General features: G+C 46.0%; 1 protein-coding gene and 1 long non-coding RNA gene across 13 annotated transcripts in view; one reads left to right on the top strand and one right to left on the bottom strand.

The window, feature by feature from the left end:
• Nucleotides 1-26896, top strand: part of bcas3 (BCAS3 microtubule associated cell migration factor) — a 329552-nt gene that overhangs the window by 209429 nt on the left and 93227 nt on the right. For 11 of the 12 annotated variants that reach the window (XM_037268397.1, XM_037268399.1, XM_037268403.1 and 8 more), the window contains 2 exons: nt 1961-2094; nt 24527-24860. The exons of the other annotated variant lie outside the window; for it this stretch is intronic. In XM_037268397.1, the coding sequence (XP_037124292.1) occupies nt 1961-2094; nt 24527-24860 (468 nt within the window). The remainder of the gene's footprint in view (nt 1-1960; nt 2095-24526; nt 24861-26896) is intronic. 12 annotated transcript variants of the gene reach the window in all.
• On the bottom strand, nt 1201-17723 carry LOC119132914. Its single transcript, XR_005100000.1, has 3 exons — nt 17713-17723; nt 8521-8523; nt 1201-1290 (listed from the first exon to the last, which is right to left on the bottom strand). It is a non-coding gene; the product is annotated as an uncharacterized LOC119132914 (long non-coding RNA).

The following is a 26896-nucleotide window of genomic DNA, read 5'->3' as shown; positions in this document are numbered from 1 at the left end:
GCAAGGCACTGTATATATATATATATATATATATACATCCATTCATTGGCAGTAGGCGGGGGACGCCCTGAACTGGTTGACAGCCAATCGCAGGGCACACAGAGACGAACAACCATCCGCACTCACACTTACGGGCCTTTGTTCCTATGTTCATAAAATTTCAATTATGAACTATAAACTGAACAAGTTCATTTTAAAATTTATAAACTGAACTTTTATTTAGTTTAGTACCGTATTTTTCGGACTAAAAGTCAAGCACACTTGCCCCCACACTATTTCCGCAATCAACACTTTCTAATATTTGACAAATTCAAATTTTTAACAACATTTCCTTTTGCTTTGTAAAGGCAAAGAGACACCAATGAGAAAATAGAATCTACACGCACACGAACACACACAGATACAAATTTATTATCGGCCTCATTATGATTTTGTTTTGGTGTTTTGTTTTTTTATATATCCGCAAACAATACTGATATTTGATGAATTCAAATGTTTAAGAACATTTCCTGTTGCTTTGAAAAGACAGACACCAATGAAAAAATACCGTATTTTCCAGACTATAAGCCGCTACTTTTTGCACAAGCGTTGAACTCTGCGGCTTGTAGTATCTATGGATTTTGCGTGGTTTTTGTGATGTCTAATACACTTATACACTCATTAGTATAAAGGTTATGGACCGCTGTTGTGCGGCACCGCTTTGCGCATCGGAGGGATTTGTGACCAGACACACGGTCACTGGGGAAGAGAGTTGTGTGTTGATCACGTCCGTCCGCCTGGCAAATAGTGTCGCACGAACAAGAGACACAATGGGATCAAGACGGACATTGCTGGAGAAAGGAAGCTTTTACACACAAACCTTCTTTATGGAGGACAAAAGCTTTTAAGTCAAAGGCAGTCTAGTTGGCTCTTAACAAAGGAAATGGAGCTGCTGCAGCTACTGTAGAGGTTTTATCCGGCCACTAGTGGGCTCTAGGCTACAGTTGATGACATCTTGTTGCTTCACTCTTTTCAGTTTTTTTTCTTTCCGGGTCATGTCTTCTCCGGAGCTTTATGTGTAGCTTGTATTGCATTGCCAACATCACCCCTGTAAGTGGTCCCATTTTATTTATCACTAGTTGTGTTTTGCGCATGTTTCCCTCAGGTTAAGTTTATTTGGTTATTGCTGAAATGTATTCGTGTTCCAGTGTTTGCGGAGCTCCTCCATCTCTATCAATAAACGTTGTTAATAAAAGGTATGCGTCCCCAAAGAACCATCTCTTTCCCGACAATCCTCTTTGTGTATATTATCTCGCAAATTCTCTCCCCTCCCTGACGGACATATACAACACCCGGTGCGTCAGCAGAGCTCACAACATCATCAAAGACAATACACATCCCGCCTCCCAGCTGTTTGAAATGCTTCCTTCTGGGAGACGCTACAGAGGCATTCGAACGAGGACTACCAGACTGAAAAACAGTTTCTTCCCAAGAGCCATCACCGCTCTGAACTCTGAGAAAACAACACCAGCTAAAGTACTCCTTTAAAAACTACGTGCAATAACTATTTATTATTTACTTTCTGTACAAACCTCATTCATGTTAATACATATACCCACATTGAACATACTGTAAATAAGATTTTTAACCTTCATTCTTAGACTAATAGCTATACTGTAAATAAGATCTTTCACTTTTATTTTTCTCCGAATTTCGTTGTACAACTAAGTTGTAAAATGACAATAAAGGGCATTCTATTCTATTCTAAAATGTAACATAAAAACACTTAGGGTTTATATTCTGGTGTGGCTTATATATGAACAAAACAAGATGTTCCCCTTAATTTTAGCTGGTGCGTTTTACAATCAGGTGCGGTTTATAGTCCAGAAATAACAGTACATTTTTCATTTGTACAACAATCATTAATACAACCATAGAAATGCTGAAACATATTTATGTCATATATGTTTATTTCTTTTAGGAATGCTACTTTTGACTGCTGATATCCTTGGTCATGATTTTCACATCTTCCAGATCCTCACCCACCCATGGGCATCTTCACAGAGTGCTGTTCGCCATCTATATACATTACACCGGGGGGAGACTGAAGCAAAGGTCTTTGCAATATTTTTTATTCTTACTTCCTTGGTGATCTATTTACATTCAAAATGTCTGCACGAGAGAGATCTCTTTCTTTAAATTGATGGCAACCAGATATGCCAACAAAGCTGGTCCCAAGCCCGGGTAAATGCAGAGGGTTGCGTCAGGAAGGGTATCCGGCGTAAAAATTTGCCAAAATTTCTCATAATACGAACCCAGTCTCTGCATTCCATACTGATGGAATGCTGATGTTCGCTGTGGCGACCCCTGAGGGGAAAAGCAAAAAGGAAATATATATACATACCGTCTTTTCCCATGTATAATGCGCAAAATTTAACTAATTTATTGTCCTAAAATCTGGGGTGCGCATTATACATGGGTAAATTTTTTATTTATTTTTTTTGAAGAAAATCTCCCTCGAAATAAAACTTGAAATCACCTTTCTTCTTGTTTGTTGTCAATCGTGCATCGCATTCAGCCATTCTGCCCAACACACTTAGTCAGTAAAATTCATAATTGACGACACATCGTTTGATGCGATGGTGCAATCCTTGATGGTGTGTTATTGTCAAATATTGTTTGTTTTTTAATCTCCATCGCAGACCGGATATCATACGGAGGCCGCCATTACAGATGCGCAGAACGGATGCGCAAGACACGTCAGCTATATACTAAAGAGCGAGAGTTCAGTTCTAAACCTAAATGCGTATTACAGGTAATATTTTATTTCACAACACTTTGCCTTGTTCCTTTCGTCTCTGCTGTTCACTTCAAACACGCTCCATACGAACACAATGCTCTCGTATCAGACGCTTGCTCGATCACCTGCTCGTTTGCTGTCACAATGTACCCTACACAAATCCGAAACATTTGTTGCGGCTCCGAGTCACGACGAGGGGCAAGTTTTGGTTTCCAAGGGTGTTTTTATTCCTCTTCAACTTCTCTCCCATACAGAGCCGCCTTTTTCACATGTCCGCACGTCACTTTCCTCTCTTTTCATTTTAACCTAACTGATCGCGGTGGTGCCTTTGTGGGCAGTCGGAGAAATCAACGGCAACAAAAAAAATACATCCAGCCTAGTTAAGAAATCACCAGAAAGATCACCATGACAATTGTGAACACACAGAAAGATAATAAATAACTGGAACATCACTCAAATATTGGTGATCCCGTTGAGAGTCTCACATATTTCTTCGCTATCGAGTTTGCTAGCGCATGCGCAGTGATACTGACCGGCAGAATAACATCCGGTTGTTCCCAAAGATGATCTTTTTTCTGAAATAATTTGACGTTTACGGACTTAAGTAGCAGTCAAAATTTGGGTGCGTATTATACATGGGTACAGGCTTTTTTCCAGCATCGACATGCCATTTTTAGGGTGCGTATTATACATGGGGGCGTATTATACATGGAAAATTACGGTATGTATGTGTATGTAGATAAAGAAATTATATATGTATATATATATATATATATATATATATATATATATATATATATATATATATATGTATACACAGTATCTCACAAAAGTGAATACACCCCTCTCATTTCATTTTTAATTATACGTATCTTGTCATGGGACAACACTGAAGAAATGACACTTTGAGACAATGTTAAGTGTCACTGTAGAGCTTGGATAGCAAAGTAAATGTATTGTTACTTCAAAGTAACTCAGAATACAGCAATGAATGTGTAAAATGCTGGTAACAAAAGTGAGTACACCCCGACTGAAAATGTCAAAATTGGACCCAAATGTCAATATTTTGTGTGGCCACCATTATTTTCCAGCACCGCCGTAACCCTTTTAGGCATGGAGTTCACCAGAGCTTCACAGGTTGTCACTGGAATCCTCTTCCACTCTTCCATGATGACATGACGGAGCTGGTGGATGTTGGAGACCTTGCGCTCCTCCACCTTCCGTTTGAGGATGCCCCACAGATGTTCAATAGGGGTTAGGTCTGGGGACATGCTTGGCCAGTCCTTCACCTTCACCCTCAGCTTTTTTAGGAAGGCAGTGGTCATCTTGGAGGTGTGTTTGGGGTCGTTATGGTGTTGGACTACTGCTACGCAGCCCAGTTTACGGAGGGAGGGGATCATGCTCTGCTTCAGTATTCCACAGTACATGTTGGCATTCATTGTTCCCTCAATGAACTGTAGCTCCCCAGTGCCAGCCGCACTCATACAGCCCCAGACCATGACGCAACCACCACCATGCTTGACTGTAGGCAAGAAAAACTTGTCTTTGTACTCTTCACCTGGTTGCCGCCACACACACTGGACACCGTCTGCATGGCTGTTGTCCCAGGAAAAAGCCTCTTCTAAAAAAGATGCACAAGGAAGCTCGCAAAAGGTTTGCTGAAGACAAGCAGACTAAGAATATGGGTTACTGCCAGTAAGGGCTGTGGACTCGGACTCAGGGACTCGGACTCGGTCGGACTCGGCCATTTTTGCCGGACTCGGACTCTGTGCTGATTTTGACCGAGTCCACCGAGTCCGACAATAAAAAAAACACGTTCAATTTTATTTTCATCATGCTGCTGAGAATGCACGTAGGAATACTGTCCACAGCCCTGCTACGGTTATTTAATGTTTTGGTTGCCCTGGTTACAGAGGCGTTGCTACACTAAAGGGAGTGAGATTGTGTCTGGAGCAACGCTGATTAGCTAAAGAATGTAGTGTGGTGTAAATTAGCCCTCAACCAGCTGTTCGTCGCCTATTGTTGGCTGACTCGTCCGCGAGTGAGATCAGATAACTTGAATTGCCGCTTTCCTGTGGAACAATGCCACTAAACCTTTGCTAGACTTTATCTACTTTGTAAATTAACACACAATAACAATAAGTAACTTGTCCTAAACACTTAATCAAACATTGAGTAAATATGGGATAACTTGTACGCAACTACTTCAAACTGTATATAACGCTTGACAAAGAAAAACAGTTCTGACCAACAACAATCTATGAACCAAATCAGAACACTTCGCCTATGCAAATATGCTCTGCTCATTGTTGGTGAAGGCCTCTTACAGGAACAAAAACACACACACATAACAAAAGGACAGTAAGGACTCGGAGACATATGGCTGACAGGGAACAAAAGACATCTCTGTCACTAAAGAGGAAGAATTTAAATAACAGGAAAGTCATAACATGTAAATGACAAGGCTTTACTTAAATTATTCCAACAGGCAGGGAAAATGTTAGCGATCCGACGTCCAATTGGAACGTCGCCTCACTTTTACGTCCGCGCTCTCAGCAAGGGATCCTATATAAGCCGATTAAAATCAAGACTCTTGCCATCAAGGACACCGACGGGGGGCATGACAGTGAGGCGGTCAAGAATGTCATCAACGCCGTCATCAAGGATTTTGACCTGCATGTCCTCTCCATCGTCGTCGATAACGCAGCGACCATGAGCAAAGCCGTGCGGCTCATCAATGAGGACGACGAAGATGCTGATGATACTGAAAACGAAATGGATGAGGACGAGGAGGGCGTCAATCTGGACGACGAGGTCCAGCTTGAGAAGTTCGCTGGGATTCAGGATGCCGATTTTCGAATGATTCATCACATGCGCTGTGCTATTCACACGCTGCAACTGGCAATTCGTGACGGATTGAAGGCGGAGCATGTCATGAAACTACTGGATAAAGTCCGACGGGTGGTGAAGAGACTGCGGACCCCCAATCTGCTTGCTGTCCTCCGTCGTCGAGGAGGTCTTCTCCCTGTCGTCGATGTGCCCGATGTGGGGAAGCACCTGCCTCATGACAAAACGGCTCCTTCATCTACGAGAGCATGTCCAGGACTTGGCGGCTGCTTCTCCGGAACTTCTCCTTAACGAGTCAGAATGGAAGAAGCTTGAGACCTTGGCCACGATCCTCAAGATGCCATACGATGTCACGGTCAAGCTCCAGTCGGCCTCAATCACCCCCGGCAGCTTTCTCAAGGAGTGGTCGGCCTTGAAGGCAGCGTTGCGCAAGCAGCCCCCTCTGGCTTCACCAATCGCCAATTCAATGGAGCAACGAGAGGACAAGCTCTTCGACAATGATTTTTTTCTGGCAGCCGTCTTCGTCGATGCGCGTTACCGCATTCTCCTCAGCGAAGAGCAGATGGAGCGCGCCAAGAATGGCCTCCGTGCCGTTGTGAGGCGAATCCGGTCTCGTACCCACCAGCACCTGGAGGGGCCGTCGATGGAGGCCGAGGTTGATGGCTCCACATCGACGGAGGAGGATGAGTTTGAAAAAGAACTTGACAGCATTGAGCGCCGCCAGCGTTTGTCGGCCGCCACCTCGCCAACCGACATAGATGAAGAAATTGGGGCAATGTTGGCACTTGGTCGAATGAAAGAGAGCCCATTTGTTACAGCTGATCGTTATCCGTCCGGCCTCAAGGCAGCGACTCGGACACTAACAGCAATGCCAATCAGCCAAGTCAGCGTAGAGCGCCTGTTTTCCGGGCTCAAGTTTATCATGTCTGATCAGCGCGGCGCGATGAAGGCTGACTTGGTTGAGGCGATTTTGTTCCTAAGAACAAACTCAAGTCGTTGAATTGAAACTTGAAAGTATCTGTTTATTGTATTTCGTTTATATGTTTAATAAAGACAAAGCCATCACAAAACTGTTGTAATTATTTAGATTTTGATCTAAATTAGCCTTGAATAAAGACTAAGCAGTCACATGAATTAACAGAAAAAATGGACAGCCAGACAGCCGGACTCGGACTCGTGGTCAAGAGGCCGGACTCGGACTCGGACTCGGTGCAAAAATCCGACCGAGTCCACAGTAACTTACTGGAACCATGTCTGTGGTCTGATGAGACCAAGATAAACATGTTTGGTTCAGATGGTGTCATACAGTATATATATATACACTGCTCAAAAAAATTAAAGGAACAGTTTTTTATCAGGGTATGACATGAATTCAATTAGTCTTTTCTGATAAGGTTTTGGTCAGGTACATGGCAGAGAGGGTTGTTAATCAGTTTCAGCTGCATTGGTGTTGATTGAATTAACAACAGGTGCACGAGAGGGGCAACAACGAGATGGTCCCCAAAACAGGACTGATTTTGCAGGTGGAGTCCATTTCAAGTTCCTCCCTCTTGATATTTTTTAACTGTTTTTCCACAATTGTTGGCTTTAGCTAGAGTCATTATCACGACTGGGAGCATGAGGCGATATCTTAACCTGAAGATCTCCTGAAGTTGCGCAGATTGTCCAACTCCTCCAGGATGGCACATCCATGCGTGCTGTTGCAAGAAGATTTGATGTGTCTCCCGTGTCTCCCAGTACAATCTCAGGAGCATGGAGGACATTCCAGGAGACAGGCAGTTACTCTAGGAGAGCTGGACAGGGCCGTAGACGGTCCTCATTCCATCAGCAGGACCGATATCTGCTGCTTTGTGCTAGGAGGAACAGGTTGAGCACTGCCCGAGCCTTACAGAATTACCTCCAGCAGGCTACTGGTGTGAATGTCTCTGAACAAACAGTCAGAAACAGACTTCACGAGGGTGGCCTCAGGGCACGACGTCCTGTAGTGTTTCCTGTGCTCATTGCTCAGCACCGTGGAGCTCGATTGGCATTTGCCATAGAACAGCAGAATTGGCAAGTTCGCCACTGGCGCCCTGTGCTTTTCACAGATGAGAGCAGGTTTACCCTGAGCACCTGTGATAGACGTGAAAGGGTCTAGAAAAGCCAAGGAGAGCGCTATGCTGCCTGCAACATCATTCAGCATGACCGGTTTGGTGGTGGGTCAGTGATGGTCTGGGGAGACATTTCCATGGAGGGACGAACAGACCTCTATAGGCTAGAGAACGGCAGTCTGATTGCTATTAGGTATCGGGATGAAATCATTGCACCCATGGTCAGACCCTACGCTGGTGCAGTAGGTCCTGGGTTCCTCCTGATCCACAACAATGCCCGGCCTGTTGTGGCAAGAGTATACAGACAGTATCTGGAGGATGAAGGAATTGACACAATTGAATGACCTTCACGATCACCTGATCTAAACCCGATAGAACACCTCTGGGACATTATGTTTCGGTCCATCATACGCCGCCAGGTTGCTCCTCAGACTTTACAGGAGCTCACTGATGCCCTTAGACAGATCTGGGAGGACATCTCACAAGACACCATCCGTCGTCTCATTAGGAGCATGCCGCGACGTTGTCAAGCATGCATACAAGCTTGTGGGGGTCACACAAGATAATGAAAATAATTTTGAGTTGCAGAAATTGAATTTAGGCAAAAAGGACGAGCCTGCCATATCATTTTTTCACTTTGATTTTTGGGGTGTCTGTATACTGAGCCCTCTGTAGGCTGAAAACTTTTATTTCCATCAAAAGATGTGGCATCCTTTTGTTCCTGGGAAGAGGTATAGGAGCCTGCGCTCCCGCACCACCAGACTCACCAACAGCTTCATTCTCCAGGCTGTTAGGATCCTGAACTCTCTCCCCCCTTCTGCGTAGCGTCCTGTACTTTTGCGCTATATTCTGACTGTCTGCTGTATGCACACTTGCTCCATTTTTTGTTTACCGTTTTTTTCCGTGTATAATACGCCCCCATGTATAATACGCACCCTAACAATGGCATGTTGATGCTGGAAAAAAGCCTGTACCCATGTATAATACGCACCCAATTATTATTTTTTTTATTTTATTTTATTTTTTTTAAGTCCCAATGATCGTCACACACGCAGGGAGGCAATGGGTCCCATTTTTATAGTCTTTGGTATGGTCTTAACTAGGCTGGATGTATTTTTTTTGTTGGCGTTGATTTCTCCGACTGCCCATAAAGGCACCACCGCGATCAGCTGAAAAGAGAGGAAAGTGACGTGCGGACATGTGAAAAAGGCGGCTCTGTATGGGAGAGACGTTGAAGAGGAATAATAACACCCTTGGAAACCAAAACTTGCCCCTCGTCGTGACTCGGAGCCGCAACAAATGTTTCGGATTTGTGTAGGGTACATTGTGACAGCAAACGAGCAGGTGATCGAGCAAGCGTCTGATACGAGAGCATTGCGTTCGTATGGAGCGTGTTTGAAGTGAACAGCAGAGACGAAAGGAACAAGGCAAAGTGTTGTGAAATAAAATATTACCTGTAATACGCATTTTGTTATTTGCTGATTGTATTAAACTATCACATTCATTGTCAGTCAAGAAGAGAAGAGGACTATTATCCCTTCTTTGACGAAATGACCAGAGCACAGTACAAACACACTATTGTTCTTTCGGTATTTATTCAACCCACATTCTTTCACAACATGACAAGAAGAGAACAATACATAAATCAATACTCGTACCAGTACCATGATTTTCTTAAAAAAAAAAAAAAAAAAAATTAAATTAAAAAAAAATAATTTAAAAAAAAATTGTACCCATGTATAATGCGCACCCCAGATTTTAGGACAATAAATTTGTTAAATTTTGCGTATTATACACGGAAAAAAACGGTATTTATTATTTATTCATCACTCTTATTTATTCATTGTTTGTGCCTTCTTGTTTTTATTTTTTTGTGTTGTTTACTTGTATGTATATTGTGTACTATGTCTTGTCACCGTGGCATAGTGGGAACGTTATTTCGATTTCTTTGTGTCTTGGCATGTGAAGAAATTGACAATAAAGCAGACTTTGACTTTGACTTTAAACTGTCCATATCAGTATAGATATCCCCCAAAAAAATGTCACCATTGAAATCTGATGTGTTTTCAAAGTGTTCCTTTAATTTTTTTGAGCAGTGTGTGTGTATATATATATATATATAGTTCTTAGTGAACTGTACCAGGCTGTCAGTGACCAACAGACAGCGCACCCTGACGGTTTCACCATCTTCGCTGGGGATTTTAATCATGCTAATCTGAAGTCTGTTTTTCCGAGGCTTTACCAGCATGTTGATTTTCCTACGCGTGGCGACAGCTTCCTGGACCTGGTCTACTCTTCGCATAAGGGAGCTTTCAAAGCCGCCCCCCTCCCCCATCTTGGGCTTTCTGACCATCTCACTGTTATGCTTTTGCCCGCATACAGACAAAAGGTGAGAACATCCAGACCAGTTCGCAAGCGGGTGCGGGTGTGGCCTGAGGGTGCCTCTGATGCGCTTCGTGACTGCTTTGGCTCTACCGACTGGGACGTGTTTAGGAGGGCGGCCACTTGCGACGGTCGGGCGGACATTGAGGAGTATACTGACTCTGTTTCCTCCTACATCGGGAAGTGCATTGATGATGTGACACACTCAGTATCCGTCGTCACTCGGGCAAACCGGAAGCCATGGCTGACGGGGGCTGTCTTCAGGCTGCTGAGGGCCAGGGACAAAGCCTTCCGGGCGGGGGATGAGGCTGGCTTGAGGACTGCGAGGGCCGACCTGTCCCGGGGCATCAAAGAAGCGAAGAGGGCGTTCTCGGGCAAAATTACCGCCCACTTCAAGGACAGCAGGGACGCACGGCGCCTTTGGCAGGGCATTCAGACCATCACGGACTACAAGCCCGCGCCGCAGAGCTGTGATGGCGACGTCCGTCTGCTCAATGACCTCAACCGCTTCTTTGCTCGCTTCGACGCTCAGAACAGCACTTGCCCGCTGAAGGCCACTCCCCCTTCCCACGAGCTGCCCCTGTGCCTCTCCGCCGACAGCGTGAGGAGGACGCTTGCCGCTATCGACATCCGTAAGGCGGCGGGCCCGGACAACATCCCGGGTCGAGCGCTGAAGGACTGCGCTGGTGAGCTGACGGGTGTCTTCACGGACATCTTTAACACTTCCCTGCAGCAGGCCATCGTCCCGTCGAGTTTCAAAGCAGCCACCATCGTACCTGTGCCGAAGAAGCCTGCTCCGTCCTGCTTCAATGACTACCGCCCCGTGGCACTTACGCCCATCGTCATGAAGTGCTTTGAGCGGCTTGTCTTGGAGCACATCCGGTCAGTTCTCCCTCCCACCATTGACCCCTTCCAGTTTGCGTACCGAGCCAAACGGTCCTCTGAGGATGCCATCTGCTCTGCCCTCCACTCGGCCCTCACCCACCTGGAGGGGAAGGACTCGTATGTGAGGTTGCTGTTTGTGGACTTCAGTTCTGCCTTCAACACCATTGTGCCGCAGCGTCTCATCAGCAAACTTGACAAGCTGGGCCTCAGTACCGGCCTCTGCAACTGGCTACTGGACTTCCTCTGTCAGAGGCCACAGGTGGTACGTGTTGGCGACAAGATCTCCGCCAGCATCACGCTGAGCACAGGGGCCCCCCAAGGCTGCGTGCTCAGTCCGCTGCTCTTCACCCTCCTGACGCATGACTGCGCTGCCACCTGCAGCGGCAACCGCATAGTGAAGTTTGCTGACGACACGACTCTGGTGGGTCTCATCACCAAGGGAGACGAGACTCCATACAGGCTGGAGGTTGACCTTCTGACCGCGTGGTGCAGGGACAACAACCTCCTGCTGAACGTCGACAAGACCAAGGAGATTGTCGTTGACTTCCGGAAGGGTCACGCCCAACACCTGCCGCTGACCATCGACGGTGCTGTGGTGGAGAGAGTGAGCAGCGCCAGGTTCCTGGGGGTGCACATCAGTGAGGATCTCTCCTGGTCCACCAACACCGCGTCGCTGGCGAAGAAGGCCCAGCGCCGCCTGTACTTCCTTCGGAAACTCAGGCGAGCGGGGACTCCTCCGGCCATCATGACTACTTTTTACCGCGGCACCATTGAGAGCGTCCTCTCCAGCTGTATTGCTGTCTGGGGTGGCAGCTGCACTGACCAAGACTTGAAGGCCCTGCAGCGCATTGTGAAAACGGCTAGTAAGACTATTGGTGCTTCTCTCCCCTCCTTGAAGGACATTTACACCTCCCATCTCACTCGCAAGGCGACCAAGATTGTGAGTGATGTGAGTCACCCCGCTCACTCTTTGTTTGAACTTCTGCCCTCTGGGAGGCGGTACAGGAGCCTGCGCTCCCGCACCACCAGACTTTCCAACAGCTTCGTACTCCAGGCTGTTAGGATCCTGAACTCGCTCCCCCTTTCAGCGTAGCGTCCTGTTCTTGCTGTATGCTCACTGGCTCGGTTTTGCCCCTCATATTCAATGGGTTATTGGTCTGTTTTTATTCATCGCTCATTTTATTTTATTTATTATTTATTATTTATGGTTTGTGCCTTCTTGTTTTTGTTTTGTGTCGCCTACTTGTATGTCTCGTCACCGTGGGATGGAGGAAACGGAATTTCGGTTTCTTTGTGTGTCTTGACATATGAAGGGATTGACAATAAAGCTGACTTTGACTTTGACTTGACTTTGATATATATATACATATATGTATATATATATATATATATATATATATATATGTATATATACATATATGTATATATATATATATATATATATACATATGCATATACATATAGATAGATAGATATGCATATACATATAGATAGATAGATAGATAGATAGATAGATAGATAGATAGATAGATAGATAGATAGATAGATAGATAGATAGATAGATAGATAGATAGATATACCAGTGATTCTCAATAATTTTTTGTGATGCCCCCCCCTAGGGAGAAGAAAACATTTATGTTATTAACATTAAAAAAACCAAAATATAAATAAAAAAGGAAGATCAACTTACAATAAAGAATAACTATTAATAACATTGTTTTTTAGTCTGTAACAGAACAGATTCAATGTGCATCACTTTGCCTGAAATTAAAAATATATTATAATCATTTAAACTATAAACAAGGGCGGCTCGGTGGGGCACTGGGTAGCACGTCCGCCTCACAGTTAGGAGGGTGTGGGTTAGGCCCTCCCTGTGTGGAGTTTGCATGTTCTCCCCACGTCCGCGTGGGTTTTCTCCGGGCACTCCGGTTTCCTCCCAAACCCCCAAAAAAATGCTTGGTAGGCCGATTGAGCACTCCAAATTGCCCCTAGGTGTGAGTGGGAGTGCGGATGGTTATTCGTTTCTGTGTGCCTTGCGACCGGCAACCGGTTCAGGGTGTCCCCCGCGCACTGCCCGATGACGGCTGGGGCAGGCTCCAACACGCCCGTGGGGACAAAGCGGTACAGAAAATGGATGGATGGATAAACTATAAACATTCTTGACCAACTGCCATTTTATGCTGGAAAAGATACAATAAAATAATAAACATACATAATATTAAATTAAATAACAGCAATAAATAATATTTAATTCAAAGCAATCAGCATTATTAACTCAGAGCACAATATATAAAACATTTTAACCTACAAAACAAAAATTAATCAAACAATATGTGCTCAAAATGAGGCAGCATGACGGAGACCATATCCACGGCTGCAGGTAGTATCAGCTCTTCTGCAATGGTGTGGTTTTTTCTTGCACTGAGCAATTTGGTACGCTGCTCTATATGATGCTTACAGTGCTTACTGATTGAAGTAGCATTCACAAAGTGGGATGATTGTTGGCAATATTCAGCCCGTTTTCGCTGAAAAACCTCAAGCATCTTATCAGCGTGATTTGGGTGCAATGACATTATAAGTGCTGCCTTAATTTATTTGGCTTCATACTGTCCGCTGCCAACATTGTAAGGCACAGTAAACACACCGGTCTTTCCTCGTCTCCCATCGTAGTCGCACTGAAGCTACGTACGCTTCATCATATTTCCTTGTCTTAACTTTCGTGTGACTCTCAATTCTCTTATCTCCATCTCTCTCCGCCGTTCTTTACAACCCTGTTCAATATTTTTCCATGGTGTCCCACTGCACTTTTTATCTCCTGCTCTGTGCTGTGTGTGCGTATGTTCCGTGCGCTCTACACTGTAGAGCAGGGGTCGCCAACTCCGGTCCTCAAGGGCGCCAATCCAGCCTGTTTTAGGTGCAGCCCTGCAACAACACACCTGATTCAAATGATCAGCTCATCAGCAAGCTCTATTAAGGCTGATAGCGATCCTGATTATTTGAATCAGGTGTGTTGCAGGGGGGATACATCTAAAACAGGCTGGATTGGCGCCCTTGAGGACCGGAGTTGGTGACCCCTGCTGTAGAGCGACTACTCCTTGCGCACACTCTTACAGTGATACCACCACTCCCACTTACTGAAGTGGATGTCTAATTACCCTTTAATCTAGTACAGCCAAAAGAAAAGCATGTTCCCTGGTGTCACACGCGCCCCCCTTGGTATGCGCGGCCCACTATTTGAGAAGCACTGATATACATATATACCAGGGGTGGGCAAACTTTTTGACTCGCGGGCCGAACTGGGTTCTAAATTTGGACCGGAGGGCCGAACCAGGAGCAGATGGACGTAGTGTTTGTGTGAAGTAATATAAGCGACCTGTAAAGGTCATTGCATAAAAGATTTTGGCCTTTAGTAGGTAGTAAAGCATGGATATTCCAAACAAGTTTTTTGAAAACAAATGCATTTATTAACAGCATTAAAAAAATAAAAAATAATAATTCACTAAAAAACTGCTATCAGTGATTCTCATAAAATACGACACTGTTATTATGAATAACAGTCTCCATCACTTCAGTGCCTGCAGGTCAGATTAATGAAAGATGTTTATCTTATGAGATCACCTCAAACGGCAAACATTCTGACCAAATATATCATCTTGAAGAATCGGTGAAAGCATACATCCAAATAAAGTAATCAAAACGGCAACACGGTGAGAGGTATCTTAAAATCAGAGCAGAGTTTTAACTCACAAACACCTGGTAACAGAGGTGAGGAAACGGGAAACACTTCCTTAAAGTAAGCCTTAAGAACTTTACAGGTTAAGATTAGTCGCAAACAGGTGGTGCATCAATGTCCTTGAGCATCCTGCATTGTTTGAAAATGAGAATGGTCGCTAGTTTCAATCCCTGCTATGTGTACAAATCATATTCAAAATGCATTTTTTTACAACAAACTTGAGAGCCTCCCCTTCATTTTCAGTGGGAACAGTGTTGTTGGTCTCCCTTTTTTGCTAGTGCGTCATAGTCTGGAGTAGAATTTGTTGTGGCAATTCTTAGGAGAGATCCGAGGTGTTGGTCCGTTTACCTAGATCTGTGACGGGTTGATGTTGATGTGGCTGAACGTCACGTCGCGTACGTCGAGCCAAATTGGCCACTCTTTTTTAAACACTCGGCACTGTGTCCACCTTGCTTTTCCTTGGGCGACTCATTTTAATAGAAGGATTCCAGGGGAAGGTTTGTGGGTGGCTTTAGCGTAAAACTGTATCTGAAAGCTCAGCGCGCGAATTACAAGAATGCTGTCGTCACAGCCCACGCTCTAAATTCGGGACTGATACAAATAGAGCGCGAGTGCGCCATGTCCGTACTACTGAGTACGTACACGCACTTGTGAGTGTGCACCGAGCTTTCTGACACGGCTTCCGGTAGTAAATGCGCAGGCGAGCGGTTCCCCATCTACTGGGGAAACGCAGTCATTGCATGCAAAATGACCCAAAAAAATGTTTAATAATACAATTTATTCAGGGTTGGCGGGCCGGATTAAACGGTCCCGTGGGCCGGATGTGGCCCGCGGGCCGTAGTTTGCCCACCCCTGGTATATACACACACACACCATATTGGCCTGAATATAAGACGGTGTTTTTTGCATTGAAATAAGACTGAAAACGTGGAGGTCGTCTTACATTCAGGGTCTATACATTATACCCATTCACAACGCTAGATGGCGCCAGATATCTTTAACGCGAATGCTGAACCTAACTCCCCAGGCCAAAGCGAACCCCTGTCACGAAGAATAAAAATAAGAATAGCGGTAGCACGAAGAATAAAAAATGAAACAATAGCGGTAAGAAAGAAAAGAGTAGAAAATAAGAGAAGAGATAATAGAAAATGGAGAAACTACTAGAAAGGTTCCTATGTTGATGTTAAAATGTTGGACAGTTACGTCACCGTGCCTTAAGTCTCGCGTGAGTTATATCAGCTTACCGCGATTGTTGGAGCTTGTGCGCAGCGGTAAGTTAAAAGTTGCTGTTATTGACTGAGTGTGTTGCTGTGATCGTGTGCGTCTTTGACACAAAGTGAGTATATACATTTCATTGTTTGTACTGTCCACTGATGTGCTGTTTCTCCGATCGCGGTTTGCTTTGTGTGCGCACCGTTTGATTGACAGCTCCGGCACGCTCCTTTAAGTTTGCCTCGCATCGTACGAGTAGCCAGCCGTTACGCAGCGGCACGGCAACTAATGGTCGCCAGCAAACGTATTTTGTTGTCTCAATGACTTATGTTTGGTGTGTTGCAGAGAGTATTTCATGTATTGTTATTTAGTATAGCGGAACCGTTACGCGCAGTTAGTTATGTAATGTGTGCCGTCTACTAGTCAGACGTTGAGCGTTGACTTACCTGCTGTATTTCTGTCTGTTGCAGAACCCCCCCCCCCCACACACACACACACACAAACCACACACACCCTTCACACAAGAATCACGCACACAAGAATCACATTCGCACACCCAAACACTCACCCATGTACAATACGGTATATACCGTATTGGCCCGAATATAAGACGACCGTGATTATAAGACGACCCCCTCTTTTTCAAGACACAAGTTTGAAAAAAGACTTTCTGAACACCAATTTAAATAATTATACAGAAAATAATTACAGTACATCTGAAACAAATGATTATAAAAATATATTCGAGAGAAAAAGCATGTTATTTTGCCTCATTCAAATCATGCCAAAACTGTCTATCACATCTTAATATCTGAACATTTAAATATGTAAACTAAAGTGCAATCACATTTGTAAATGAATGGCTCCTGTTTTTTTAAATGTAAATAAACCAATCTAGGGAAACTTGGAAAACATGTAGGAATGCGGCCCCCGAGGACTGGAGTTTGAGACCCCTGGTATAGGTGGTTGGCTCGGATGGTTATGCTCTTTTCGCCCCTGAGTGTCGGTCAGAACACAGGAGGGATGACATGGTTCAGTTTTGATTGCTTTACTGAATTATTGGCAAAAAAGTAACAGGCACTGTGGCTCATAGGGGGATACAGGTAAAAGGGTATAGACACACGTTTGGTCGTATGGATGTGAGAGCAGGTGTGTGTAGTGTACATGGGTGAGTCTTTGGGTGTGTGAATGTGATTCTTGTGTGTGTGATTATTGTATGAAGCGTGTGAAGGGTGTGTGGTGTGTGTGTGTGCATGTGTGTGTATGTGTGTGTGTGTGCGTGTGTGGTTCTGCAACAGACAGAAATAAGTCAACGCTCAACTTCTGACGTCACACAACACTAGTAGCACACATTACATAAGTAACTGCGCGTAACGTTTCCGCTATATTAAATAACCATAAATTAGTTGCCGTGCCGCTGCGTAACAGCCGTGGTCATGCATGTACGCCGTTCGAGGGAAACTTAAAGGAGCGCGCTGTAGCTATCAATCAAACGGCGCACACACGAAAGAAACCGCGATCAGACAAATGGCACAACAGTAGACAGCACTAACAATGAAATGTATATACTCACTTTGTGTCAAAGACGCACACGATCACAGCAACATACTCAGTCGATACCAGCAACCTTTAACTTACCGCTGCGCACAAGCTCCAACAATTGCGATAAGCTGAGGTAACTCACGCGGTGATGTAACTTTCCAACATTTTAACATCAACATAGGAACCATTCTTACAGCTACCGTTTTTTTCCATGTATAATACGCCCCATGTATAATACGCACCCTAAAAATGGCATGTCGATGCTGGAAAAAAGCCTGTACCCATGTATAATACGCACCCAAATTTTGACTCTTACTTAAGTCCGTAAACGTAAAATTATTTCAGAAAAAAGATCATCTTTGGGAACAACCGGATGTTATTCTGCCGGTCAGTATCACTGCGCATGCAGTAGCAAACTCGATAGCGAAGAAATATGTGAGACTCTCAACGGGATCACCAATATTTGAGTGATGTTCCAGTTATTTATCACAATTATTTATTATTATAATAATAATATATATAATATATATAATAATTATTTATTTATTATTCACAATTGTCGTGCTGATCTTTCTGGTGATTTCTTAACTAGGCTGGATGTATTTTTTTTGTTGGCGTTGATTTCTCCGACTGCCCACAAAGGCACCACCGCGATCATCCATCCATCCATCCATCCATCTTCTTCCGCTTATCCGGGGTCGGGTCGCGGGGGCAGCAGCTTCAGGAGGGACTCCCAGACTTCCCTCTCCCCAGCTACTTCATCTAGCTCATCCCGGGGGATCCCAAGGCGTTCCCAGGCCAGCCGAGAGACATAGTCTCTCCAGCGCGTCCTGGGTCGTCCCCGGGGTCTCCTACCGGTGGGACATGCCCGGAACACCTCCCCAGGGAGGCGTCCAGGAGGCATCCTGATGAGATGCCCGAGCCACCTCATCAGGCTCCTCTCAACGTGGAGGAGTAGCGACTCTACTCCGAGTCTCTCCCGGATGACCGAACTTCTCACCCTATCTCTAAGGGAGAGCCCGGACATCCTGCGGAGAAAACTCATTTCGGCCGCTTGTATCCGGGATCTCGTTCTTTCGGTCACGACCCATAGCTCGTGACCATAGGTGAGGGTAGGAGCGTAAATCGACCGGTAAATTGAGAGCTTTGCCTTTTGGCTCAGCTCTCTCTTTACCACGACGGACCGGTACAGAGTCCGCATTACTGCCGACGCTGCACCGATCCGCCTGTCGATCTCACGCTCCATCCTCCCCTCACTCGTGAACAAGACCCCAAGATACTTAAACTCCTCCACTTGGGGCAGGATCTCATCCCCGATCCGGAGAGGGCATTCCACCCTTTTCCGATCGAGGACCATGGACTCGGATTTGGAGGTGCTGACCCTCATCCCGACCGCTTCACACTCGGCTGCGAACCGCTCCAGTGAGAGCTGGAGATCACGGCCTGAAGAAGCCAACAGCACAACGTCGTCTGCAAAAAGCAGAGACGCGATGCTGAGGTCCCCAAACCGGACACCCTCAACGCCTCGGCTGCACCTAGAAATTCTGTCCATAAAAATTATGAACAGAATCGGTGACAAAGGGCAGCCTTGGCGGAGTCCAACCCTCACTGGGAACGAATCCGACTTACTGCCGGAAATGCGGACCACACTCTGGCATCGGTGATACAGGGACCGAACCGCCCTTATCAGTTGGCTCGGTACCCCGTACTCCCGAAGCACCCCCCACAGAACCTCCCGAGGGACACGGTCGAACGCCTTCTCCAAGTCCACAAAACACATGTGGACTGGTTGGGCGAACTCCCATGCACCCTCGAGGATCCTGTTGAGGGTGAAGAGCTGGTCCACTGTTCCACGGCCAGGACGAAAGCCACACTGTTCCTCCTGAATCCGAGGTTCGACCTCCCGACGGACCCTCCTCTCCAGCACCCCTGAATAGACCTTACCAGGGAGGCTGAGGAGTGTAATTCCCCTGTAATTGGAACACACCCTCCGGTCCCCCTTCTTAAAGAGGGGAACCACCACCCCAGTCTGCCAATCCAGAGGCACTGTCCCCGATGTCCACGCGATGCTGTAGAGACGTGTCAGCCATGACAGCCCCACAACATCCAGAGCCCTTAAGAAATCCGGGCGGATCTCATCCACCCCCGGGGCCTTGCCACCGAGGAGTTTTTTAACTACCTCAGTGACTTCAACCCCAGAGATTGGAGAGTCCGCCTCAGAGTCCCCAGGCCCTGCTTCCACAATGGAAGGCGTGTCGGTGGAATTGAGGAGGTCTTCGAAGTATTCTCCCCACCGACACACGACGTCCCGAGTCGAGGTCAGCAGCACGCCACCTCCACTGTAAACAGTGTTGACGTTGCACTGCTTCCCCCTCCTGAGACGCCGGATGGTGGACCAGAATTCCCTCGAAGCCGTCCGGAAGTCATTCTCCATGGCCTCGCCGAACTCCTCCCACGCCCGGGTTTTTGCCTCAGCAACCGCCGAAGCCGCGTTCCGCTTGGCCACCCGGTACCTGTCAGCTGCCTCCGGAGTCCCGCAGGCCAAAACGGGCCGATAGGACTCCTTCTTCAGCTTGACGGCATCCCTTACCGCCGGTGTCCACCAGCGGGTTCGGGGATTGCCGCCACGACAGGCACCAATGACCTTACGGCCACAGCTCCGGTCGGCCGCCTCAACAATGGAGGCGCGGAACAAGGTCCACTCGGACTCAATGTCCCCCGCCTCCCCCGGGACGTGGGAAAAGCTCTGCCGGAGGTGGGAGTTGAAGCTCTTCCTGACAGGGGATTCCGCCAGACGTTCCCAGCAGACCCTCACAGAACGTTTGGGTCTGCCAGGTCGGACCGGCATCTTCCCCCACCATCGGAGCCAACCCACCACCAGGTGGTGATCAGTTGACAGCTCCGCCCCTCTCTTCGCCCGAGTGTCCAAAACATGCGGCCGCAAATCCGATGACACGACTACAAAGTCGATCATCGAACTGCGGCCTAGGGTGTCCTGGTGCCAAGTGCACACATGGACACCCTTATGTTTGAACATGGTGTTCATTATTGAAAATCCGTGTCGAGCACAGAAGTCCAACAATAGAACACCGCTCGGGTTCAGATCGGGGGGGCCGTTCCTCCCAATCACGCCCTTCCAGGTCTCACTGTCATTGCCCACGTGAGCATTGAAGTCACCCAGTAGAACGACGGAGTCCCCAGAAGGAGCGCTCTCCAGCACTTCCTCCAGGGACTCCAAGAAGGGTGGGTACTCTGAGCTGCCGTTTGGTGCATAGACACAAACAACAGTCAGGACCCGTCCCCCCACCCGAAGGCGGAGGGAGGCTACCCTCTCGTTCACCGGGGTGAACCCCAATGTGCAGGCGCCCAGCCGGGGGGCAATAAGTATACCCACACCTGCTCGACGCCTCTCACCGTGGGCAACTCCAGAGTGGAAGAGAGTCCAGCCCCTCTCGAGAGGGCTTGTACCGGAACCCAAACTGTGCGTGGAGGCAAGTCCGACTATATCTAGTCGGAACTTTTCTGCCTCGCACACCAGCTCGGGCTCCTTTCCAGCCAGAGAGGTGACATTCCATGTCCCAAGAGCCAGCTTCTGCAGCCGGGGATCAGACCGCCAAGGTCCCTGCCTTTGGCCGCCGCCCAGCTTGCAATGCACCCGACCCCTTTGGCCCCTCCCACAGGTGGTGAGCCCATGGGAAGGGGGACCCACGTTTCCTTTTCGGGCTGAGCCCGGCCGGGCCCCATGGGTGAAGGCCCGGCCACCAGACGCTCGCCTTCGAGCCCCGCCTCCAGGCCTGGCTCCAGAGGGGGGCCCCGGTGACCCGCGTCCGGGCGAGGGAAAACGTGATCCATTAATTTTTTTCATCATAAGGGGCTGATGAGCCGTGCTTTGTCTGGCCCCTCACCTAGGACCCGTTTGCCATGGGTGACCCTACCAGGGGCATGAAGCCCCAGACAACATGGCTCCTAGGATCATAGGGGCACGCAAACCCCTCCACCACGATAAGGTGACGACTCACGGAGGGGACCACCGCGATCAGTTAGGTTAAAATGAAAAGAGAGGAAAGTGACGTGCGGACATGTGAAAAAGGCGGCTCTGTATGGGAGAGAAGTTGAAGAGGAATAAAAACACCCTTGGAAACCAAAACTTGCCCCTCGTCGTGACTCGGAGCCGCAACAAATGTTTCGGATTTGTGTAGGGTACATTGTGACAGCAAACGAGCAGGTGATCGAGCAAGCGTCTGATACGAGAGCATTGTGTTCGTATGGAGCGTGTTTGAAGTGAACAGCAGAGAGGAAACGAACAAGGCAAAGTGTTGTGAAATAAAATATTACCTGTAATAAGCATTTTGTTATTTGCTGATTGAAACTGCTAATTAAACTGTGAATTGGAACTAATAGGTAGAGAACTGAACTCTCGCTCTTTATATAGCTGACGTGTCATGCGCATCCGTTCTGCGCATACTGTCATGGCGGCCTCCGTATGATATCCGGTCTGCGATGGAGATTAAAAAACAAACAATATTTGACAATAACACACCATCAAGGATTGCACCATCGCATCAAACGATGTGTCGTCAATTATTAATTTTACTGACTGTGTTGGGCAGGATGGCTGAATGCGATGCGCGATTGACAACAAACAAGAAGAAAGGTGATTTCAAGTTTTATTTCGAGGGAGATTTTCTTCAAAAATTGTTGTACCCATGCATAATGTGCACCCCAGATTTTAGGACAATAAATTAGTTAAATTTTGCGTATTATACATGGAAAAAAACGGTATTTTTATTTTTCTTCTTTGTGACAGGGGTTCACTTTGGCCTGGGGAGTTAAGTTCAGCATTCGCTTTAAAGATATCTGGGGCCATCTTGCGTTGTGAATGGGAATAATGTCTAGACCCCGAATGTGTGTGCGTGTGTGTGTGTATGTGTATGTGTGTGTGTGTGCGTGTGTGTGTGTGCGTGTGTATGTATGTGTCATAGAATAAGGGATACATAATGCATTATAGAAACCAAGTACTATATTGTTAAGGATTTATATAACACTTTGCAGTAATACAAATATGTCCGGGTTGAGAGGTTGGAATTTTCTTAGTCATTGCAAGTAGTATTGTATTTTTCGCACCAAAAGGCGCACTGGATTATAAGGCGCACCCACATTGAATTGTTTATTTTAGAAATTATTTCATATATAGGGCGGACCGGATTAAAAGGCGCATAAAATAGAAGCTATACTGCAACAAACTGAGGTTGACTCGGGTTGCGGTATGCATCCACTAGCCAATAACCAATGAGCCCTCTGTAAACAATTGCATTTCTCAAACTATCTCCTATAAAATGACTCCCATGAGCCTCAGCAAAGTGTCGTGGCAGCCCCCTGTAAACAATCGCGTTTCTCAAACTGTCTCCTATAAAATGATTGGAACTGAATAAAGTTCGATCTAACACATTGGTACTGCTTACTTATGTTTCCCTTCCATATCGATCCGTAAATTTACTCGAAACATTAACGGAGCAGCTTATTTTGAGATGAAATAGCCTCGTGCATATAGCAGCTATTATTATAGCATTAGCCACCCGCAAACTCCCATGAGCCTCAGCTCGCAGACTCCCATGAGCCTCAGCAAAGTGTCGTGGTAGCCCCCTGTAAACAATTGCGTTTCTCAAACTATCTCCTATAAAATGATCGGAACTGACTAAAGTTCGATCTAATACATTGGTACTGCTTACTTATGTTTCCCTTCTGCAGTATATTGATCCTTAAATTTACTCGAAACATTAACGGAGCAGCCTATTTTGAGATGAAATAGCCTCGTGCGTATAGCAGCTATCATTATAGCATTAGCCACCCGCAAACTCCCATGAGCCTCAGCAAAGTGTCATGGTAGCCCCCTTAAACAATCACATTTCTCAAACACCCTCCCATAAAAGTGATCGGAACTGACTAAAGACTGATTTAACACATTGGTGCTGCTTATTTATGATTCCGTTGGATATTGATCCGTAAACGTACTCGAAAACATTAACGGAACAGCCTATTTTGAAATGAAATAGCCTCGCGGGTACAACAGCTATTCAGTGGCGCCCCCTGACCACGGTTGCTGTAATGCTGGGAAGCGATGCGACCTTGTAATTTACTAGTCGTACTAAAATGTACTGAAACATTTTGGCAGTGTACAACCAGTATGGATCAACAAATTCATCAATTGATCCATATATAAGGCGCTCTGCATTATAAGGCGCACTGTGGTTTTTTGAGTAAATTTTAAGTTTTTAAGTGCATCTAATAGTGCGGAAAAAAAGGTACTTCTATGCTCTTGGCAATACATTTTTACATTTTGTGAAACAAGCCAATGTCTTAATATTTTATGTTGCCATATTGGGTTTTTTGGGGAAAAACAAATGACACAAAGAATCTTGCTTGAAATGTTGCTACATTTCTACAAACCGAGTCAAGATCCTTTGTCGGTCAATAACATTTTGTCTGTCAAAATGATTGCTATGTTGCTTCTGATTCGTCAAGACAGATATTGCCGTCCTAACAGCATCTCTAATTGACTTGGTAAGGCAGTTAATTTATAAAATGAAATATTATACTGTAAACTAATGCACACTTTGATAGCGTTTCAAAAACCATGGTAGTAATTGTTTTTTCCCCCATTATTTTTATTAGGGTTTGTAATCCACCCCTTCAATGAGTCATCAAACGACATGAATAATTCACAAGGCCTGTAGATAACGAACAAATAAATATATGCCATGTTTGCGGTTCCTAAAGTAGCACCACAAACAGAAACCACAACATTTCTACCACCATCTTTCATAATTTGTATCAGGCTCTTCTTCTGCAAAGCAGTCTTTACAACTAGATCTAGTCAGTCTCGACTGACATCTTCAATTTAAAATCGATTGTGCAGCAAAATTCCCCCAAATCTGTCAATGTACTGTACTGACCTTAACTCTTAATTAATTAGAAGAGGGAACACTTGATGGTGCAATAGCAGTTTTGGCAGAGAGCTTTATATATTAGTGACAGCTGTTTCTTGTCTTCATGTAGGTCCAGGACATGTGTTTCAGCCAGGATAGTCGTTGGGTGGCTATCAGCACCCTTCGCGGTACTACCCATGTATTTCCCATTAACCCCTACGGTGGTGTACCCTGTTCCCGCACCCATATGTCTCCACGGGTTGTCAACCGGATGTCACGCTTCCAGAAGAGTGCTGGCCTGGAGGAAATTGAACAGGAGCTGAACAGACTGACAACATGTGGAAATTTAGGCGGAGGGAGCATTGGAGGTGTTGTCCCTGTCCTAGGTGGAGGAGGAGCCATTGGGGGTCGCTGTAGCCCCATACTTGGTCTTTCCAGTAGCCCATCAGGGTCTCCACTTCATGGTGAGAAGCTCGGATGGGGGGCAGTGGGGCTTGTGTGCGTGCGTGTGTGTATGTGCTACATGTGCCTGCGCGTGCTGTTGGCTGCTGTTATAGTTGTTTTGTTGGAGATATTCTGCTTTGCGATGTGCCCATTCTTTTAAATCAGTGGTTCCCAAAGTGGACGGTACCGCCCCCCTGGGGGCGGTGGAAAGATCTGGGGGGGCGGTGAGGAGGAAAGGGGCGGTAGGGGGGCGGCAGTCGATTTGTACACAACACGCTGCTCTGGCCCAGTCAGATCCGACAGCATAGACTACAAAAGCAAAAGCTCAGGTTTGTAATTTCAAGCTTGTAATGTTCAGAATTTTATCTTATAATAAAAACCGCATTCTGGCGGTCAACATCATCTTGAGTTCAAGTCAACATGAAATTGGGGACTCGCCAGAACGCGCCGTGTTGTGTTGTGTTGAGCTGGTTAGGGCAGTGGTCCCCAACCACCGGGCCGCGGACCGGTACCGGTCCGTGGGTCACTTGGTACCGGGCCGCCAAGCCGCACAGAATTTTTTTTTTTATCGACGATCAATTAATTCAGGTCAAGACACTCGTCCCGGTCACGTGACATGTTTCCCCAGTCGAGCCCGCAAAGCTAATATGTGGCGACAGGCTAACTAACCAGGCAGTGAAGATTTTTGGTTACAAAAAAAAATCTCTGACTGCTATCAAGTGCTGTGGAACAAGGTCAAGATGTACTTCATTGCCTTCCCAACATCATATTTAGTAGAACGGGGCTTCAGTGCAGTCACCTTGCTTCTTTCCAAGCAAAGAAACCGACTGAAAATTACTGACCGCGGGTATCTACGACTTCTTCTTAGTGAGTTCCAGCCTGATGTTGAGCAGCTTATGTCCCTGCACCAAGCCCATCCATCCCATTAATATTACGTGTGAGACAATGAAGGTTACTGATGGAATGTTTATTTACGATTCTATGTTGCTGAAACAGTTAAAACTGCTAAAAAATAAATTGGTTTACTAAATACTAAATTGGGTTTTATTTGTGAAATACACATTTGTGTTTAACCTTTCTCTTTTCAAATTGCAGCAAACCAAATATCAAGAAAGAGGTGTTTGTTTCCATATGTGCCTTGGGGGGGCGGTCTCTAGGAATTCACTGGGGAGCCAAAGGGGGCGCCAGCCATGCAAAAGTTTGGGAACCACTGTTTTAAATCCACAGTTTCATCTGTTGTGCAGATCAACTACAAGCCCTCAATTAGCAGGTCACCACTTTTCTGCCATAGCTTGTAACTTAAATACATTCTAAGGTTTCTTTGAAAGGTTTTCTTTTCTAATTTCTGAGTTAGGCACTTCCTATGTCCTTATTTAACATTTGTTTTTTAAATCATGCATTATGTCATGAGAACATTCATAGGTCATACAGTATTTCTCTGGAAAAATAATAATGTATAAATAGAAATACAGTAATCCCTCGTTTATCCAGCTCAGTGGCCTAGTGGTAGAGTGTCCGCCCTGAGACTGGAAGGTTGTGGGTTCAAACCCCGGCCGGGTCATACCAAAGACTATAAAAATGGGACCCATTGCCTCCCTGCTTGGCACTCAGCATTAAGGGTTGGAATTGGGGGGGTTAGATCACCAACTGATTCCCGAGCGCGGCACCGCTGCTGCTCACTGCTCCCCTCTCCCCCAGGGGATGGATTAAAATCACACGGGGATGGGTTAAATGCAGAGGATAAATTTCACCACACCCATGTGTGTGTGTGACGATCATTGGGACTTTAACTTTTAACTTTAAGGATAATTGGTTCCAAGACTACCCACGACATGTGAAAATCCGTGAAGTAGTGTCACCCTCTTATTTTTAACATACATTAAAAAAAATTGATTAATAAATGTATATTAAACCATATAAGGGCATATGTTATCATTAGAACATTAAATAATAGTTTCAAACATGTATATACTATATTAATACAGGCCGGTTCGCAAGCGGGTAAGAGTGTGACCTGAGGGTGCCTCTGATGCGCTTCGAGACTGCTTTGGCACTA

The sequence above is a fragment of the Syngnathus acus genome, chromosome 13, assembly GCF_901709675.1.
Source record: "Syngnathus acus chromosome 13, fSynAcu1.2, whole genome shotgun sequence".
NCBI lineage: Eukaryota > Metazoa > Chordata > Actinopteri > Syngnathiformes > Syngnathidae > Syngnathus > Syngnathus acus.
Note: the sequence above shows the minus strand (reverse complement) of the source record. Positions and strands in the feature narration are given on the sequence as shown.